Source organism: Marmota monax, unplaced genomic scaffold (genome assembly GCF_021218885.2).
Source record: "Marmota monax isolate L192 unplaced genomic scaffold, Marmota_monax_Labrador192_F-V1.1 WCK01_AAM20220418_F8-fsc00010, whole genome shotgun sequence".
Taxonomy (NCBI): domain Eukaryota; kingdom Metazoa; phylum Chordata; class Mammalia; order Rodentia; family Sciuridae; genus Marmota; species Marmota monax.
In genome coordinates, this window is record NW_026692321.1 from 19,625,194 (window position 1) to 19,643,843 (window position 18,650).

The 18,650-nt window shown below is 37.6% G+C and overlaps 1 protein-coding gene across 6 annotated transcripts in view; it reads left to right on the plus strand.

The window, feature by feature from the left end:
• The window catches only part of Znf512 (zinc finger protein 512), a 32,239-nt gene extending 14,002 nt beyond the window's left edge, over window positions 1-18,237 (plus strand). For all 6 annotated transcript variants that reach the window (XM_046441515.2, XM_046441516.2, XM_046441518.2 and 3 more), the window contains 9 exons: window positions 257-381; window positions 756-842; window positions 1,238-1,336; window positions 2,549-2,716; window positions 4,971-5,165; window positions 11,267-11,368; window positions 12,307-12,369; window positions 13,495-13,593; window positions 16,275-18,237. In XM_046441515.2, the coding sequence (XP_046297471.1) occupies window positions 257-381; window positions 756-842; window positions 1,238-1,336; window positions 2,549-2,716; window positions 4,971-5,165; window positions 11,267-11,368; window positions 12,307-12,369; window positions 13,495-13,593; window positions 16,275-16,583 (1,247 nt within the window). In that variant the 3' untranslated portion in view covers window positions 16,584-18,237. The remainder of the gene's footprint in view (window positions 1-256; window positions 382-755; window positions 843-1,237; window positions 1,337-2,548; window positions 2,717-4,970; window positions 5,166-11,266; window positions 11,369-12,306; window positions 12,370-13,494; window positions 13,594-16,274) is intronic.
• Window positions 18,238-18,650: the final 413 nt, after the last annotated feature.

The window sequence follows — 18,650 nt, forward strand, 5'->3', positions numbered from 1 at the left end:
GGATGTAGTATAAACTCTGGTTTATTTTTGTTGTCCATGAGGAGTGATGTACTCAAGCATTTCTTAAGGAGGCATTTGTTAAGTGTCTGTTTTGGAAAAAGATAACTTTTAGAAGTTATATACAGGAAGAATCTGTATATAATAGCCAGGAAGGGGAAAAACCATTTTATGACACTTTTCCTAAATTGTGAAATTATGATTTTTGTTTCTTGAGAATACTGCAGATCACAAAGTGTCATTTTTCTCTCCTTTGTAGGCAGTTTGGAAGAACAATGGTACTTAGAAATCGTGGATAAAGGCAGTGTTTCCTGTCCTACCTGCCAGGCAGTGGGGAGGAAGACCATAGAGGGTTTAAAGAAACACATGGAAAACTGCAAACAGGTTAAATATCTTGTGGCATTTCATAATGGTTAGGACTTTTTACCCAAAATTTAGACCTGGTACTGTGTATAATATGTTGAATACAGAGGGTTAGGGGGAAGCGTTGTGTGGCAGAGAGAATGTAGACTTTGCACTTGACAGACTTGGGTTTGAATCCTCACTTAGTTATTTGTTAGTTGTGGCATTTAGCTTTTTATATGTGGACTTTAGTTTCCTCTTTTGTAGAATGGAGAAAAAATAACTACTGTGGGTATTCCATGTGTGGATAAGAAAGAAGTAATGCATGCTAAGTGTTTAGCCCACTGCATAGCAATTTGTGGTATTCTGTTTCTCTGTTGAACAGTGGGGTACTGAGTACTATGTTTTTCTTTTAGGAAATGTTTACTTGCCATCATTGTGGGAAACAACTTCGTTCACTGGCAGGGATGAAGTATCATGTCATGGCGAATCATAATAGTTTGGTAAGAGTGTCTTCTTTGTGAGCTCATGTGGTGTGTGGATATCTTTTATTAGGTGAGTGTACATATCTCAGTGCAGGTGATTGAGGTTCTGGGACCTCATAGGTGTGTAAGAAGACTCTATTCAAGATTTATGCACAATGAAACCATGGAGGTAGACCGTAGATACTTGTGTGGGTAGGTTATCCCCAAAGGCTCATATCCTGGGAGGAAGAGGCTCAGACTCTTATTTATATTCTCTTTACTTCCTTTGTCTGTCTAGAAGATGGAGAAAGCTAGATCTTGGAGAAAACCAGAATATTAGCTTAGCTGCTAGTCCAGTTCTTCATTTTCTGTGTTTCTTTTGCTGTCTGGCATTTCCATGAATCATCTACTTATTTGCTTCTCTTGATTTCTAGCCCATTTTGAAGGCTGGAGATGAAATAGATGAACCAAGTGAGAGGGAACGGCTTCGAACAGTCCTAAAGAGACTGGGAAAGCTCAGGTGCATGCGTGAGGTAAGAGCTCAAGGACAGCAACTGGTCCCTGGAGTCCCAGGTCATTGTCTTTCTTTTGTTGTTCTCCATTTCTCCTTCTTTTCCTTTATGGACTTCCTAGTTCTTACAGCATATGATGGCCCCTGCTTCTCTAGGTCTCTTGAATTCATTTATAGTTCTTTATTTTCTTTCTCATCCCCCAAAGTGCCTTCCTCTTTGTTTAGAGGGATTTCTTTACCAACTTTTTTTTTTGTGTGTGTGTGTGTGATGAAGTAACCTCACTGTGATGAACAACTTTAATGTTGCTGGCTGTTTGATATTGGGGTGGGGTTGGATCACAGACCAAGCAGGAAACTATGATACAAAGTAGGTGCCTGGTTATAATTCAGCAAATGCCAACTGTATTAGTCAGTTTTTTACTGCTGTGACTAAAAGACCTGACAAGAACAATTTTAGAGGAAGAAAAGTTTATTTGGGGCTCACCATTTCAGAGGTCTCAGTCCATTCCTTGGGGCTCAATTAAGGCATGGTGAGTGTGGTGAAGGAAGGTAGCTCACATGATGATCAGGAAGCACAGGGAGACTCCACTTGCCAGATACAAATGTATACCCCAAGTGCATATCCCTAATGACTGTTCTCCTCCAGGCATACCCTATCTGCCTTCAGTTCCCACTCAGTTAATTCCATCAGGGGATTCACTGGTGGGGTTAAGGCTCTTATAATCTAATCGTTTCTCCTCTAAACCTTCTTGCAATGTTTTACACGTGAGCTTTTGGGGGCACACCCAAATTACAACACTAAATAAACTGATTGAATATCATGGCTCACAGATAGGACATCCAGGGAAAAGGAAGGATTGTACCAAGGGGAAATGTTAGAGAAAGTCTTATAATATCACAGTGTTTTTTTGTATTTTCTGGTGGTGAATGGTTTATAGCTTTTTATAAATTTAGGGATCATGTCAAAAGATGTAAGATTCTAGCTGGGTGGGACGGCATGGCAATTGCCTGTAATCCCAGTAGCTTGGTAGGCTGAGGTAGGAGGATCACAAGTTCAAAGCCAGCCTCAGCAACTTAGCAAGGTCCTAAGCAACTTAGTAAGACTGTGTCTCAAAATAAAAAATATAAAGATCTGGGGACGTGACTCAGTGGTTAAGCACCCCTGGGTTCAATCCCTGGTACCAAAAAAACCCAAGATTTTAGATTCTAATGTGGGTCTGTTTCCTGTGTTCAGAGTTGCTCCAGTACCTTCACCAGCATTATGGGATATCTATACCATGTTAGAAAATGTGGCAAAGGGGCTGCAGAGCTGGAGAAGATGACCCTGAAGTGTCACCACTGTGGAAAACCATATAGATCGAAGGCTGGACTTGCGTATCACCTGAGGTCAGAGCATGGGCCTGTGAGTATTGACTCCTCTCTAGACCCTTTTTTGGGGTTGTAGTTGGTGGTGTGTACCCCTGCCTCTTTCTGTATATCTTGGTTTGTCCTTTTGTGTCAACTTTTAATCTTTGAATGCTTTTGTTTTCTCTTTCTAATTCTTTTTCTCATTCTTATTTCTGACATTGGGACATTATTAGGTTAGGGAAATGAAAATTCAAAGTATAGTCCAGAGCTGGAGATGTTGCTCAGTGGTAGAGTACTAGCCTACCATGTACAAGGCCCTGAATTCTACCCTGGTACCACAGAAAACAAAACAAACCAAAAAAACTAAAGTATATTTAAGGAAGAAGTGAATGTTTTTTATTTTTCCTTGGTACTGGAAATTGAATCCAGGGGGCTTTTTCTATTGACCTGTAGTCTCCTGCCCTTTTTATTTATCTATTTATTTTGAGATAGGGTCTCATTAAGTTGTGGAAGCTGGCCTGGAACTTATAATCCTTCTGTCTCCCAAGTAGGTGAAATTACAGGGATGCACCACCGCATCCAACTTTATTGTTGCATCTTTTAAACTAAAAGCATTCCCCTTTAGTTGGAAATTTTTTTGGACTCTGTCCAGCTTGTCTCTATTCTAATTTTTGTTTTGTGTAAATGTGTGTTGACTTTTTTCCCCAGATTACATTTCCAAGCTTCCCTGTTGTATGTTTTTGAGAGTCAGGTTTATTAAGATATAATTTACATATGGAATATTTGCCCTTTTTTTTTTTTTTTTTTGTGATGCTGGGGATTGAACCCAGGGCCTTGTGCATAGGAGACAAGCACTCTACCAGTTGAGTTGTATCCCCAGCCCAATATTTGCCTTTTTAAATGTACATTTAGGAGTTTTGGCACCTGCATTCATGTAACCACCACTGACCTACACGTCCAGTGTAGTTTTTTGGTACTGGGGATTGAACCAGGGTGCTGAGTCATATCCCCAACCCTTTTTATTTTTTATTTTGAGACAAGGTCATACTAATTTGCTTAGGGCCTTGCTAAATTGCTGAGCCTGGCCTAAAACTTGTGATCCTCCTGCGTTAGCCTTTTGAGCCATGGGATTACAGATATATACCATGACTCCCAGCAGCCCTTTATTTTTCATTTTGAGAAAGGATCTCACTAGTTGTCAAGGCTGGCCTCAAACTTGGAATCCTCCTGCCTCAGCCTCCCGAAGTCACTGGGATTGTATGCATGTGCCACAGTACTTGGAGATAGTTTGTGTTTAGTGAAGTGTCTGTTCAAACCCTTTGATCATTTTTTGGGCAGATTTTGGGGGATTTTAAATTGTTTTATTAAGTTGTAAGTATATTTAGTTATTCATATATTCTGAATTCAAGTCCCATCAGATATATCATATTTTACAAGTTTTTCAAATAACAGAATTTTACATTTCAATAAAGTTCAATTCATTTTTTTTGTTTTTGTGGGTTTTGTATTTGTTTATCTAGAAAATCTTTTCTTTTTCTAATTTGTAATTTTCTGCGGTTGCTGTAATTCACCACAAACTTAGTGGCTTCCAACAACACAAATGTTTTACATTAGTTCTTTAATTATTATTATTATTATTTTTGGCATTGGACATTGAACCCCGGGGCGCTTAACCACTGAGTCACATTGTCAGCCCTTTTTTTTATATTTTGTTTAGAGACAGGGTCTCGCTAAGTTGCTGAGTCTAGCTTTGAACTTGCAATCCTTCTACCTCAGCCTCCCAAGCCATTGGGATTACAGGCATGCACCACCATGCCTGGGTCCCCTGCCTCTTCTGCTGTATCTCTCCTACTTAAAATCAACTGATTATGGACTTGAATCACATTTATATAGAATTCCCTCTTATCATCACCTAGATTAGTTTGATTGATTTATGACATTAGCCTAGCCAAATTGACACTTTATAATCACAAAAATTGTTTCCCACAGTTTCTTCTAGAATTTTTATAATTTAATATTTTACAGTTAGAACTGTGGTCGTTTTGAGATAATTTTTGTATATAGTGTGAGGTATGGGTTGAAGTTCATTTCTTTGTATATGAATGTGTCTTGATTTTTGACCACTTTTACTTAATACAACAGAATAGATTTATTTTATCTTGATAAGAAACTTTTTTACCAGTAAAGTATGCTCTAATCTGGTGGGCTCAATGTTAGTGGTAAAGTTAGTAAATAGCTCTTTTGCTACTTAAGGCAGAATGGACAATTTTTAATTGCTGGCCTGTGTTTTGTGTGTCTCATTCTTGCAGATTTCCTTCTTTCCAGAGTCGGGACAGCCAGAGTGCTTAAAAGATATGAGCCTGGAGTCAAAAAGTGGGGGGCGAGTTCAGAGGCGTTCTGCCAAGATAGCTGTATACCACTTGCAGGAGCTGGCCTCTGCTGAACTGGCCAAGGAGTGGCCTAAGAGGAAGGTGCTTCAGGACCTGGTACCTGATGATCGAAAGGTGTGGTAGAGACTTGTATTAATTTTGGAAACATTATGTTTAATATTGTGTTTACTGTATAGAGAAAATCCAGTGTACTTAAGTTCATGATAAGCAACATTTAGCTTCTTTACCCCTGGAGTTGGAGTATATCTGATTCAGCTTAAGTGTTTGGGGTCAGGTAAGGCTTAGCATAATAGTCTGTTTCTGAAGTTTCTCAAGTAGCCCTCTTAATTTTGTATTACTTCCAGAGAGAACCTGAATTCTCGGATTAGATTTTTGCTTAATCTTTGTCTAGTATGTTTCTGGTTTGTTAGTTCAGATGTAGTAGTTTATGTTTAGTTTAGGTAAGTGGTTTCAATTTGGTTTTGTAGCACTAGAACTCCCTGCCCACCAAATAAAAGTTTATGCAAAATACCAGTATATAAGCCGGGTGCAGTGGTACACACCTGTAATCCCAGAGATTTGATAAACTGAGACAGGAAGATCATAAGTTCAAGGTCAGACTCAGCAATTTAGTGAGGCCCAAAAGCAACTTAGTGATACCTTGTTTCAAAATAAAAAATAAAAGTGTTGGGGATATGGATCAATGGTAAAGAACCTCTGGGTTCAGTCTCAGTACCCCCATCCCCTGTCCCCCCAAAAAAAGAAAGAAAGAAAAACTACCAAAGCAGTCCATAAAATAACTTAAAAGCAGATCTGCTCTGGATAAACTGAGGGTCATGAGCCCAAAATTTATCTATTTGGCCTTCCCTTTTTTACTTTCATTATTCCCCTACCTGACCCCTAATATCCTTTTGAGGGATGCTAACCTGTTTGAAAGTCATTGGATTAGAATAGACCTTAGAAGAAGGAGCATCAGTCAAGAGGAGACAGAGGCCATAGACTCTGGGATCATCAGGGAACAGTTTGAGGGCATGTACAATATACAGTTAAGGTCTTGTTACTCTCCAGAGTATCATGAACAGTTTATATTTGGCTTAGGACATTGACTTATGTGACAGGAATGTTATGTCTTAGAAGAAATAAAGTCAAATCCTAGAATCTAACACACCTCTGTTTTGGTCAAAAAACCAGTCCTGTCCAAGGATTTGGATCTTGTTTTTAATATCAGAGCATCCTTTTTTGTTTCAAACTTACTTCTTTATTTTTTTTCCTCTTGCTACAGGCTATCTAAATTCAGTTTAAATGTGAACTTTGCACAGTGATGTGTATCTTGTGATATTACAGTCAAGTTTCACTGAACCTGGTATGTGGTAGGGAATTTGAAATAAATATTTAATTCATTGATAAGATTTAATAGTCTTATTTAGCAGATACTCTCCTAAAATTACAAAACAGTTTTATATTTTTGACAGTTATGGGTAAAGGGCATTATTTTATTTTATAGCATAAAATTTAATTTTGAATAGATAATATATATTCTACTGGTTCAAAAATTAAAATGATGATAAACATTGAGCTATACCACTCTCACCCTGTTCTTGTTATGATTACCTCTTCTGATTGGCTTCTTGTGAATATTTCTAGTGTTTCTAAATATACATGTAAGCAATATGTATTTTCTCAAAAAAATTATTTTTTGGTACCACAGATTGAACTAGGGGCACTTAACCACTGAACCACATCCCCAGCTCTTTTTTTCTTTTGAGACAGGGTCTTGCTAAGTTGCTGAGGCTGACCTTGACCTCTTTAAGTTGTCTCAGCCTCCAAGTTGCTGGGAATACAGGCGTGTGTCACCACACCCTGCTCAAAAGTTTTTAGTTTTGAAATAATTTTTAGATCTCTAGACCAGTTTCATAGTATAGAGTTCCCATGCACTCTTTTTTTTCATTATTATTTTTTAGTTTTAGGTGGATACAATATCTTTATTTTTATGTGGTGCTGAGTATTGAACCCAGTGCCTCATGCATGCTAGGCGAGCACTCTACCACTGAGCCACAACCCCAGCCCGCCCCCCCCCCCAATGCACTCTTTACCCAGCTTCCCCTAATGCCAACACCTTAAATGGCTATGCCACAGTATCCCACATTTTATTTAGTTATTATATCACCTTAGTTTTCTTCAATTTATGGTTCCCCTCTTTGTCTCTATGTCCTTGATGCTTTTAAAGAAGACTGACTGGCTGTTTTATAGAATGTTTCCCCACTATGGATTTGTATGCTGATTTTGAAAGATCAGCTTGAGGATTATATTTTTGGCTACAATACCACCCAGGCAATATTGGCCTTCTTCATGCATCATTTCAGAAGGTACATGATATTGATATGTCCTTTTTTTGGTTCAGGGATTAAACCCAGGATCTCATAACCACTGAGCCATATTGCCATCCCTATTTTTTAGGTTTTATTTTGAGACAGGGTCTCGCAAGTCTGTAGGGCCTCAATAAGTTGCTGAGGTTGGTCTCGAACTTGCAATCCCCCTGCCTCAGCATCCTGATATGTCTTTTTATTGACAATAGTAACTAATCAATTGGGTGAGGTGTGTTTTTCAGATATCTCCAGGGTTAAATTAAATAATCTTCTCCTTAATTAGTGGCTATTTTGTGGGGAGATTGAGAATATGAAAATAACCTGTATCTTATCATACTGCCCACTTATTAGTTTATACTAATGATTTTTGCCTGTAACAAGTATTATTATAGTATTTACCTAACGAAGATTTTTTTTTGTTTCCATAATTTCTTCTACAATTATTAATTAAAATTTATATCATTATAGTCTTCATTCATTATCTCTGGGGGATTGATTCTGGAACCTCTCAGTTACCAAAATCCTTGAATGCTTAAGCCCCTTACATCAGGTGGCATAATATTTGCATAGAACCTATGTACTTCATCCTATATACTCTATTTACTTATTTGTTTTTTAATTATTTTGGTGCTGGTATTGAGCCCAGGGGCACTTAACCACTGAGCCACATCCACAGCCCTTTTTAATTTTTATTTTGAGACAGGGTCTCATAAAGTTGCTAATACCCTGGGTAAATTGCTGAGGCTGGCCTCAAACTTGACATCCTTCTGCTTCAGCCTCCTGTAAGCCCCCTTGCTGGGATTACAGGCATACACTACCTCACCCAGCCTCCTATAACTATAAATCATCTCTAGACTAGTTATAATACCCAATACGGTGTAAGTGCTGTGTAAATAGTTGCTATAGTATGTTGTTTAGGGAATATTGACTAGAAAAATGTCTGTACATGTTCAGTACAGATGAAATATTTTTCTGAATATTTTTAATCCATAGTTAATCGATTCAGCACATGCAGAAGCTAAGGATGTGGGGGTGCCAGCAATATACTCATAGATACTTAATTTATTATTTTGTATAATTCAATGTATTATTTATTTTGCCGCTCAAATTTTCCCAGATTTAGGTACTTTTGAAAGATATTTCAAGTGGGCCCCTGTGTCTCTTTGACATTGCCCTATCATTTTTTTGAACAGTTTTAAACTTTTTATACTATGCTCAGCTTGCATTTTTCCTGCCCCACATCTGGAATCAACCATTTTCCAAGGAACACTCCTTCCTTTTTAGAGATTATGTTTATAAACTAAGACTTTAGTGTTAGGTGTGCTCTTTCCTACTGGGCTTTCATTGTTTCTGGGCTTTCTTGGTACCTAGAGCTAAAAGGTATACATGTTTGTATATTTGTGTATGCACAGAAAATCCATGTTTATTTCTATGCCTATCTGTATGTATATTAAAAGTCATAATACCTTTAATTCCAGTCAACACCTCAAATTTCATTCTAGTTTTCCTCTTCCTTATTTGTTACTCCTTTGTCCAAAAGGAGTTTTTATGAGATGGATGATCATATGTCTATATTTCCCTCTTTTTTTTTTTTTGCACTCTGCTCAGATCTGACTCTTGTTATGTCCAGTATCATTACACATTTTCTCAAATCTAGTATGACATCCAGTAGTTTCAGAATTGCTGACACATTCCCCTGTAGAGTAAAAGAATTACTGGAGAATGTTTACATGCAGTTTTTTTCACCCTTAGCCTTATAAAATATATAGTAAAAGTACAGTTTTCCAAATTTGCTTAGCTTGATTTTTTTTCTTCCTCACCCCCTTCATTATGCTACTCATTTGTAATAGGTTCATGTTTTATTCTATTATATTTGCGTTCTCCCACTTTTCTCCCTCTTCCTCAATTTAAATCATTTATTTTTGAAGGTTTGTGTAATATTACCATATTTCTAAGTCAGACTTAAAAAAGATATACTTCAAGGAGAGTCACTACTCCTTCCTCCAACTATTCCATTTCCATTTTCCTTTTCTTTCTGTCTGTTCCCACCTACCTTCAAAGATAACCAAACCCATTAGTTTCTGCTTATTCTTTCTAAGCATTTTAATGAGATGGATGATCATAAGTCTATATTTCCCTCTTTTTATTTTTCTGTGTCTCTTTGACATTCCCCTATCATTTTTTTGAACAGTTTTAAACTTTTTACACTTTTTACACTATGCTCAGCTTGCATACCTACTCTGTGCTCTGGTTTTTTTTTTGCACTCTGTTCTATTTCACTCTATAATATATTCCTAGAAATCACTCCATGTGTATTCACAGAGATTGTCCTCATTTTCTATTCTTTATTTCTTTTTTAGTTGTAGTTGGACACAATACTTTTATTTATTTTTATGTGGTGCTGAGATCTAACCCAGGGCCTCGCATGTGCTAGGTGAGTGCTCTATTGCTGAGCCATACCCCAGCCCCTCATTGTCTATTTTTAAGTGCTACTTAGTACATAATTTTTATAACTAAGGTCGTTTATTGTATAAAAGTAATAGTTATATAAGTATTCCCCTTTCACCATAAAAGAATTTTAGATGGGCTCATTTGTACTAGCTGCTGAGGAGAATAAATGCTTATAAATAATACCTACTCTATGCTCTGATTTAGCTTTACCAGGGCCTCTTTCAGCTACCTTCTTTCCCCCATTACCTCTCTGGGCTTTGATTTGCTTTTCTCAGAGTTCCAGTTCCTTTTAAGATACTTTATTGTTGAATCATGGAGACTGCTTGCCAGAAGTAAAGCTCTTACCCAGGTGGACTGTGCAGGAACTGTCTCTGCAGGTGCTGTCTCTGAAAGCTCCACTTGCAGTTGTTGTACATGTAACTCATGTCAAAGTATGTGAAAGGAGGTCTAGAAATTATTCTGCTTTTGCAGATAAGCAAAGATTACATGTTATGTTTTCTGGTTTCTTTGCATCTTTTAGATTGAACTTCAGTTGTTTTGTTTTAGAATTTAAAAAATATCAAAATTTAGCATGTTATAATTGAAGAATAGAAATACAGATTAAGGGCTGGGGCTGTGGCTCAGTGGTAGAGTGCTCGCCTGGCATGTGTGAGGCACTGAGTTTGATCCTCAGCACCACATAAAAATAAAATAAAATATTGTGCCCACCTATAACTAAAAAAAAAAGAAAGGAAATACAGATTAACAGAGGAAAACATTAAAATCATCCCAAATTTGATTACCCAGAGAATACTACTGTTAACGTTTAAAAGTTTATGGCTTCTTTTTATCATCTACATATATTTCTGTTGAAAGACTATATGAATACATCTTTATAGTCCTGTCTCTTTTTTCCCTTCTTTTTCAAGGTACTGGGGATTGAACCTAGGGGTGCTCTATCATTGAACTACATCCCTAGCCCTTTTTATTTTTTGAGATGGTGTCTAATAAAGTAGCCTAGGCTGGCCTGGAACTTGGGATCCTTCTGCCTCATCCTCTTAAGTAGCTGGGATTATAGGTGTGCACCACTGTGTTCAGCTCCTTGTGCGTGCGCTCTCTATTGCTCCTCCTCCCTTTGTCGTCCTCCCTCAAATATTTTATTTCTATGTATATGCTCTGCAACTTTAAAAAAAAAAAAAAGAACAGAAAAATGTTTTAACAACAATGAAGCTTTATATCCAAAAGTCTTCTAAGCCTAAATAAAGCCACTTATATTTGTCAGTTTTGGGAACTTTAGAGGGTCTTACATCTTAGATGTTTTTCTATATGAAGATAAACGTGGATTACTGAAATATATAACCTAAAGAGGTGGGTGTGAAGCTTTTGGGATATTTTCATTGGGAGTTGCAGTCCTGCAATAAAATGTTTCTTATCTTCTAGTTAAAATATACTCGCCCTGGGCTACCTACCTTCAGCCAGGAAGTACTACACAAATGGAAGACAGATATCAAGAAGTATCATCGTATTCAGTGTCCTAACCAGGTAGTTCTTTCTCTTTCATTAATTCAGTAAATGTTTCTGAAGTGTCTGCTCTTGTTTTCAATTATTTATTCCTTCATAACAAAGCCCTTGAACTGTAGTGGCTTAAAATAACAGTTATTTTTATTTCTTCACAATTCTGTAAATGAATAATTCTTGTCAGATGAGCAGGCCAGTGCTTGGACTGGAATGTCCCAGATGGCTTCTTTGCAGTTGCATTCAGCTGGGAACCTGGCCTTCCATCTGGCCTCTCTTTTTAGCAGGATAGTGGGACTACCAGCAGGGTACACAATGACTATTCTAAGAACAGGAAAGCAGAAGCTGCATATCTCTGAATGCCTCACTTTAAATTTTCACAGCATTACTTTCATGGCATTGTATTGGTCAAAAACATCACAGGGCCAACCCAGACTCAGAGGGAGGGTAAATAGACTGCACTTCTTGATGACAAGAGAGGCAGAGATTTTTTAGCCATCTTTAAGATTGTAATCACAACTATATAAGCAATACTTAGAAATAAATAAATAAAAGGAGTAGGAGACACATTTGCACTACATAAAAAGGATTTTTAAAAAATCTAAACATGGAATTTTCTGTATTTCTGTTAAGTATCACAGAAAATACTAGGAAAAGAAATGGATTTAACTTTCCTGAACAATTTATTGACTTTCTTTTCTTTTTCCCTTTTTTTGGATCCACCTGTAGTCTTGGAGATTATATCCAGGGCTTCATGCATGCTAGTCAAGTGTTCTTCCACTGCACTATATTGGCATTCCTTGTTTTCCTTCATGCTTTTGTGACTCACATGTGGATTCATTTTGTGTTTGTTTTGGGGCACTGTATATTTATCTTCTAAATGTACAGTTGATCGTATAAATGGCCAGATTGCTAAGAGAAGGATGTTTTTGGTGTAGCCTTCACCTTATTCTTTTCTTTTTCAGGGTTGTGAGGCTGTCTACAGTAGTGTATCTGGCCTTAAAGCTCACCTGGGCTCTTGTACATTGGTTTGTATTTTTTAAAATTAATATTTTAATATATCCTTTAAAATAGTCTGACATGGAAGAGAACTCAGTTTAGGTGAACAGCTAGTCATCCTGTTTACTGTTATCTTCAGAGGCTGCTTTAAAGGCTTCTGTGTTGCAAAGATTCTTGGTCTCATATTGGATGGGATTCCAGGGTATGCCCAAGACACAGAGAAGACATAGCTGTACGCCATACTAAATAAAGGAATTTGGAGAAAAATACATGAGTTCTGAGTCCCTACCAGAGATTCCCTCTGAGCCTCTCCCACACTGGACCTGTTCTGTCTTATTGGACCTTAACTTTCTGGGGAAAAAAGCTACATGTACTTATCTGGATTGGTGAAGATCTTCCAAACCTATTTGAACTATATGGCCTCTGGGGATGGGAGATGGGATAGGGTGTCAGACTAACAGCCATTCACCTCACTGAATCTTTTCCATGTTGACCCAGGTGTCCTACAACCCACGAGCCATGGGAAATGCTGCTACTTTCCAATCTCATTCAGAAGTATCTCCTCACACAAAATGAGCACCATGGAAACCTGAAGCTTCAGGAGGGGAGAGAAGTCTCAGTTGAAGCCAATAAGGGAGTTGTAGGCATCCCAACCAGATCTGTCCAGGAATGCTTAGGAGTTTGTCATCTTGATCCTAGTTTTTGAGTCCTTAAACTAGGCATTATGGATGGTATTCTTCTAATTCTGGATTTCCAAGGCACTCTTTGCAGCAGTGGATTATAGTGGGAAGAATTGCATATTGGTGCTTCTGGTGAACTTGGGGAGTTTGCTCATTTGGGGGAAGAACAAAAGAACCTGAAAGTGAAGTGAAAGGAACCTGAGAAAGTACAAAAATGTGGCATTGTACATAATATAGAAGTAGAAAGACATCAGGTCTTGTTGAAGTTGGAGTAGGTGTTTGTATAGAATTGCATTAGGACAGATTTGCACTGGTGAGAGTCTAAGTTGGTTTTCCTAAACATACTGCTGTTTTGGATCTTTTCCTTTGCTCTAATAATATCCCCCTTTTCATCTCTAACAATCCCTGCACATAATCCAGGTGTGTGTTCCTGATTTTACCAATAACTTTATTTTCTTTCTCTTTTGGAAATAGGGAAACTTTGTGGCTGGAAAATACAAGTGTCTTTTATGTCAGAAAGAATTTGTGTCGGAGAGTGGTGTCAAGTATCACATCAACTCTGTCCATGCTGAGGTAAGGTCTCTGCTTTCCCACAGTGGTTTTGTAATCCTATGGACCTGATACGTAAGCCGCAAGAGAGGTGGACTTTGTCCCTGATTTTATGGTCTAGGAGTGTCAAAAGAAAGTAACTACGGTACCAACTGAGACACTAAAGCTAAAATACTCTCTAAAATTAGACATAATTGTGTTTTTCTATGAAAATTTATGAAATCACTATAATTGAGAGCATCCTTAAGCTCTTCTCTTAAATCCAGACAGATCAGGAATTGGGGAACTATGTTGAATTCACATGTTTGACATTATTGTTTCAAACAATCTCCATACATACTGTTATGCTTTCTGGTATTCTAATGTCTATTGGCAGCCTATTTATTTATTTACTTTTTTTGTGGTGCTGGGAATCGAACTCAGGGCTCATTCATGCCAGGCAAGCACTCTACCACTGAGCCACATTCCCAGCCCTAGCAGCCTATTTTTAATGCTGTTCAATATACTGCATAAAACAGCTATAAAGGAGGGCTGGGGATGTGGCTCAAGCGGTAGCGCGTTTGCCTGGCATGCATGTGACCTGGGTTCGATCCTCAGCACCACATACAAACAATGATGCTGTGTCTGCCGATAACTAAAAAATATTTATTAAAATTCTCTCTCTCTCTCTCTTTTAAAAAAAAAACCACAAACCAACTATAAAGGATTATTGCAGATTCCATATATCATGTTAAGTGTAAATGATTCTTTTGATATGTATCTCTAAAAGATAAAAATTTTTAAAAACATATATCCACAAACATCATTATGCCTAAGAAGAGTTACAGTGATTCTTTAGTATCTTCATATATTGAGTCATTATTTAAATTTCCCGTTAATTGTCTTGTTTTTTCCCTTCAGAATTGGCTTATTCAAATCAAAATCTAATATTTGGTCCATATACTGCAATTTTTTGCTTTTATCTAGAGCATTTGCTATTGTAATAGAAATGGAATGTGAGCCATGTATATAAAGTTTTTTAGCAGCTGCATTTAAAAATATATAATTAAAACAGGTAAAATTAATTTTAATCCAGTATATCCACAATATTATTTTTAATATGGCCATCAATTAATAAATTATGAATGAGATATTTTCAGTTTTTTCATGTGAAGTCTTGAAATTTGGTGTTAATTTTTCATTGAAAGATTATTTCAATTTGGACTGACCACATTTCAAGAGCTCATTAGCTACATGTGGGCAGTGGCTGTTCAACCATGCAGGTTTAGAAGCTTTTTTCTGGTTGCCATTTACTGGTTGGAGAAACTAGATCATTCATATTCTGGATTTTGCTGATTGCATCTTCTGGTGGTATTCTTCTATCCTAGCTGTTTCATATAAATTGATAGTTCTGGAAGATTGATGACATCACTGATTAGATTCAGTTCTTTTTGTATTCTTTTACATTTTTGGCAAGAATACTTTCTAATTTGATTTCATATCCCTTACCCATTAATTTTTTTAATATTTATTTTTTAGTTACAGGTGGACACTATCTTTTTTAAATTTTTTATTCTAATTTGTTATATATGACAGCAGAATGCATTATAATTCATGTTACACTTATAGAGCACAATTTTTCATATCACAATATCTTTATTTTATTTTATATGGTGCTGAGGATCTAATCCAGTGCCTCATGCATGCTGGATGAGCGCTCTACCTCTGAGTCACAACCCCAGTCCTACCCATTAATTTTTTAAACTGAAGCTCAGAGAGGTTAAGTAACTTGCCTATAGTTACATAACTAAAACAGAACTGGGAATTGCACTGAGGAGCACTGGCTGCATAGTTCATGTTCTTGGCTGGTGTGGTGGTGCATGCTTGTAATCCCAGTGGTTTGGGAGGCTAAGGTAGGAGGATTGCAAGTTCAAAGTCACCTCAGCAATTCAGTGAGGTCCTAAGCAACTTAGTGAGATCCTGTCTCAAAAGGAAAAATAAAAAAGGCTAGGGATGTGCCTCAGTGGTTAAATGCTCCAGAAATTAAATGGTTAATTTCTGGGGTCATTCCTCTGTGGCCCACCCCACCCACACCACACAAAAAAATCATGTTCTTGTTCACTACACTGTCCATGAAATAAAAATCTTCTGTGGTTCAGTGCTTTACATCTCATCATGAGATTTATATAAAAGAATGAAATGGATGGGATGATGCTCAATAAAAAGACTGTAGATCATTTATTAAAAGTACCCAGAATTGGGGCTGTAGCTCAGTAGCAGAACGCTTGCTTAGCACGTGTGAGGCACTGGGTTCGATCCTTAGCATGGCATAAAAATAAACAAAATAAAGGCATGCTGTCCATCTACAACAACAACAAAAAGTATCCAGAATCATGTATTAGGTTTCTTCAATTTAAAATATAAAGTTCTGGGGTTGTAGCTCAGTGGTAAAGTACTTGCCTCCCACACATGAGGCCCTAGGTTTGATCCTCAGTACCACATAAACATAAATAAATAAATAAATAAATAAATAAAGTATTGTGTCCATCTATAACTAAAAGAATATTAAAAAAAATATATAAAGTTCTAAGGTATGACTCTGTATACCTGTTTCTTCCTTACTATTTTATGCCCTAACCACGCTTTTTCTTTCATTCTTCCTATACCCCTTCTGTATGTTCTTTCTGTGTTTCTCACTAGATGACTTTTCTGTTCTGCCTCTCTAGGATTGGTTTGTTGTAAATCCAACAACCACCAAAAGCTTCGAAAAGCTGATGAAGATAAAGCAGCGGCAGCAGGAAGAAGAAAAGCGGAGGCAGCAGCACAGGAGCAGAAGGTCTCTTAGAAGGCGGCAGCAGCCTGGCATTGAGCTTCCTGAAACTGAGATGAGTCTTAGAGTAGGGAAGGATCAGAGGAGGAATAATGAGGAACTGGTCGTGTCGACCTCCTGTAAGGAATCAGAGCAGGAGCCAGTGCCCGCACAGTTCCAGAAAGTAAAGCCCCCAAAGACGAATCATAAACGAGGAAGGAAATAGGCAGTCAGTGAAAGTGCTCCTAGGAGAGTGAATGTGATGCTCTTGTCACAGGGAACTATGTGGGGAGGCCTGAGTGGTGGGGCTGAGCGAAGATGCTTTCAGCTATTCGTGTAAGGCTGTGACTTTCTCAGCTCCTTTCTCCTGTGTAAATTTCATTGTCTTCTCTACTAACTCACTTTCATTCTCTCTCTTTCCCCTTTTAGTAGGTTTTCCTACTATTCCTCTTTGGAGTCCTCTTGTTTTTCTCTTCTCTTGCCCAAAGAGCTCCCTCTTAAGGCCAAGTATATGCCCCTCTTGCCCTATTCAAGATTAAGAAACCTGTTTGGTTGTCTTTTCCTTCCTGGGGTTTGAATGTTCTTGGAAGCTCCATTGATTTAGTAGCCATTCCATCATCTAGCTTATAAAACAATTCCAAACTAATTTTTTAAAACCATACTGGTTTATCATTTTGTATTTGTGATATTGTTATAGAAGCTAGAACTGTTGTCACTTATATAGTAGGTTACCCTGTCCTCTTGGGAAGCAAAACTTTATGGAGGCTGTTGTGTGTCCTCAATATGGTTTTAGGATTGAAAGTAAGAAAAGGACTTAGCAAGAAAAAGCTAGAACCTCCCTCCACTGGTTATACTGGGAAATCTTTCTACCAGGTAGCAGTGACTACTAACTAGACCCACAGGCATGAAAAGCAGCCTTAGGAGTAATGTGGCTCAAACATTAAAATGACTAGAAAGAAAAAAGTAGAAGCAATAAATACTGCTCCAAACTTTCTGGGGCCTGAAGTCTCATCTGTTGCAATGATGCCCTCCTGAAGCTTGCTTTTGCTCCCTTGATTCTAAGGATTGAGAAATGTCACAATGCCCCTGACACAGTAGCCTACTGCTCCTGGTAATGCCATTAAGATTGGAAATCATGGTGCACATTCCTTCTGCCCTGGATTTTACCTCACTTGTTAGTCTATAATCCTGCTAAGTCCTCATCCATTCCTTTAGACAACCCTGTGTCTGAATTTTCTGAGAATATTGTCCTTCTACCCTCTTTTATATATGAAGTTCTATCCTCTTTATATTCTGACACTTTGACACCAGATGTAGATATTAATCTGGAGCTGGAAAGTAAAGTTCTTTTTCTGTACCTCATACTTACCTGGTAATGTTTAATGGACTCTTCCCCTTTGAGGGTGGCTTTCTCTGGAGCATTGGTTAGAGCAGCATTGTCGTGTTTCTGGATTCTCTTTCCCCTTTTGCATAAAATGTTGGTCTTATATATTCTTGCCTATTTTGTGGCATATGCCACTTAAAAAATTAGACTTGATGTGGATGAATACTACCTTTCAAATTCTGAAGGCTATTACCACCCTTTAACTCTGTTGTTTGTGCTCCTCTGAATAGCTTTAACATGTGGGCTTTTGTGAAGACCACTTTCAAACAAGGAGCATTGAAACCTGAATTAGATACTGCCAGAATAGGTAGTTTTGAAACAAGTGAAGGAAATGGAATGTCTACACTACATTTTTATTGGTAGTTGCATCCTTAAAACCTTTCAGTAGATGAGGGTTGTCAGGGAGGAGAAATGAAGAAGCTATGTTAATTTCTGGTGAGTAAGACTTGGGGAATGTTTGGCAATGACAAAAGAAATAAATGGCTCTCACTTAGAATGATGTTTCCAGTTGTTTTTTGATTTCGACCTGGACCTGCTGCTTGACTCTTTGCTGGTGCTGTATGTGGGGCTAAGAAGATGGCTGGAGGTGGGGATGAGTCTGAAATAAGTCCATATGCAATTGTCTCAGTAGTTCTATAACTCCTCAAATGAAGAATTTGAGGCTAAAGTGAAATGATACAGGAAATATATTGTCCTGTTTCATCCAGGCCCCTTGTAGCACTCCTATTCTGTTTGCTTCTCAAGGTTGAGGATCAGCAGGAGTCAATATAGATCATCCTCATTACACTACTCAGTTTTTTAAAAAAATTCATTACAGTAACTAAGTTTGGCGGTATTGAGTATATCTAGGATGTTTAGTAGTATAAACTTTCATGCTCAATTTTGGAGTGTTAATTGGCCTAATCACTT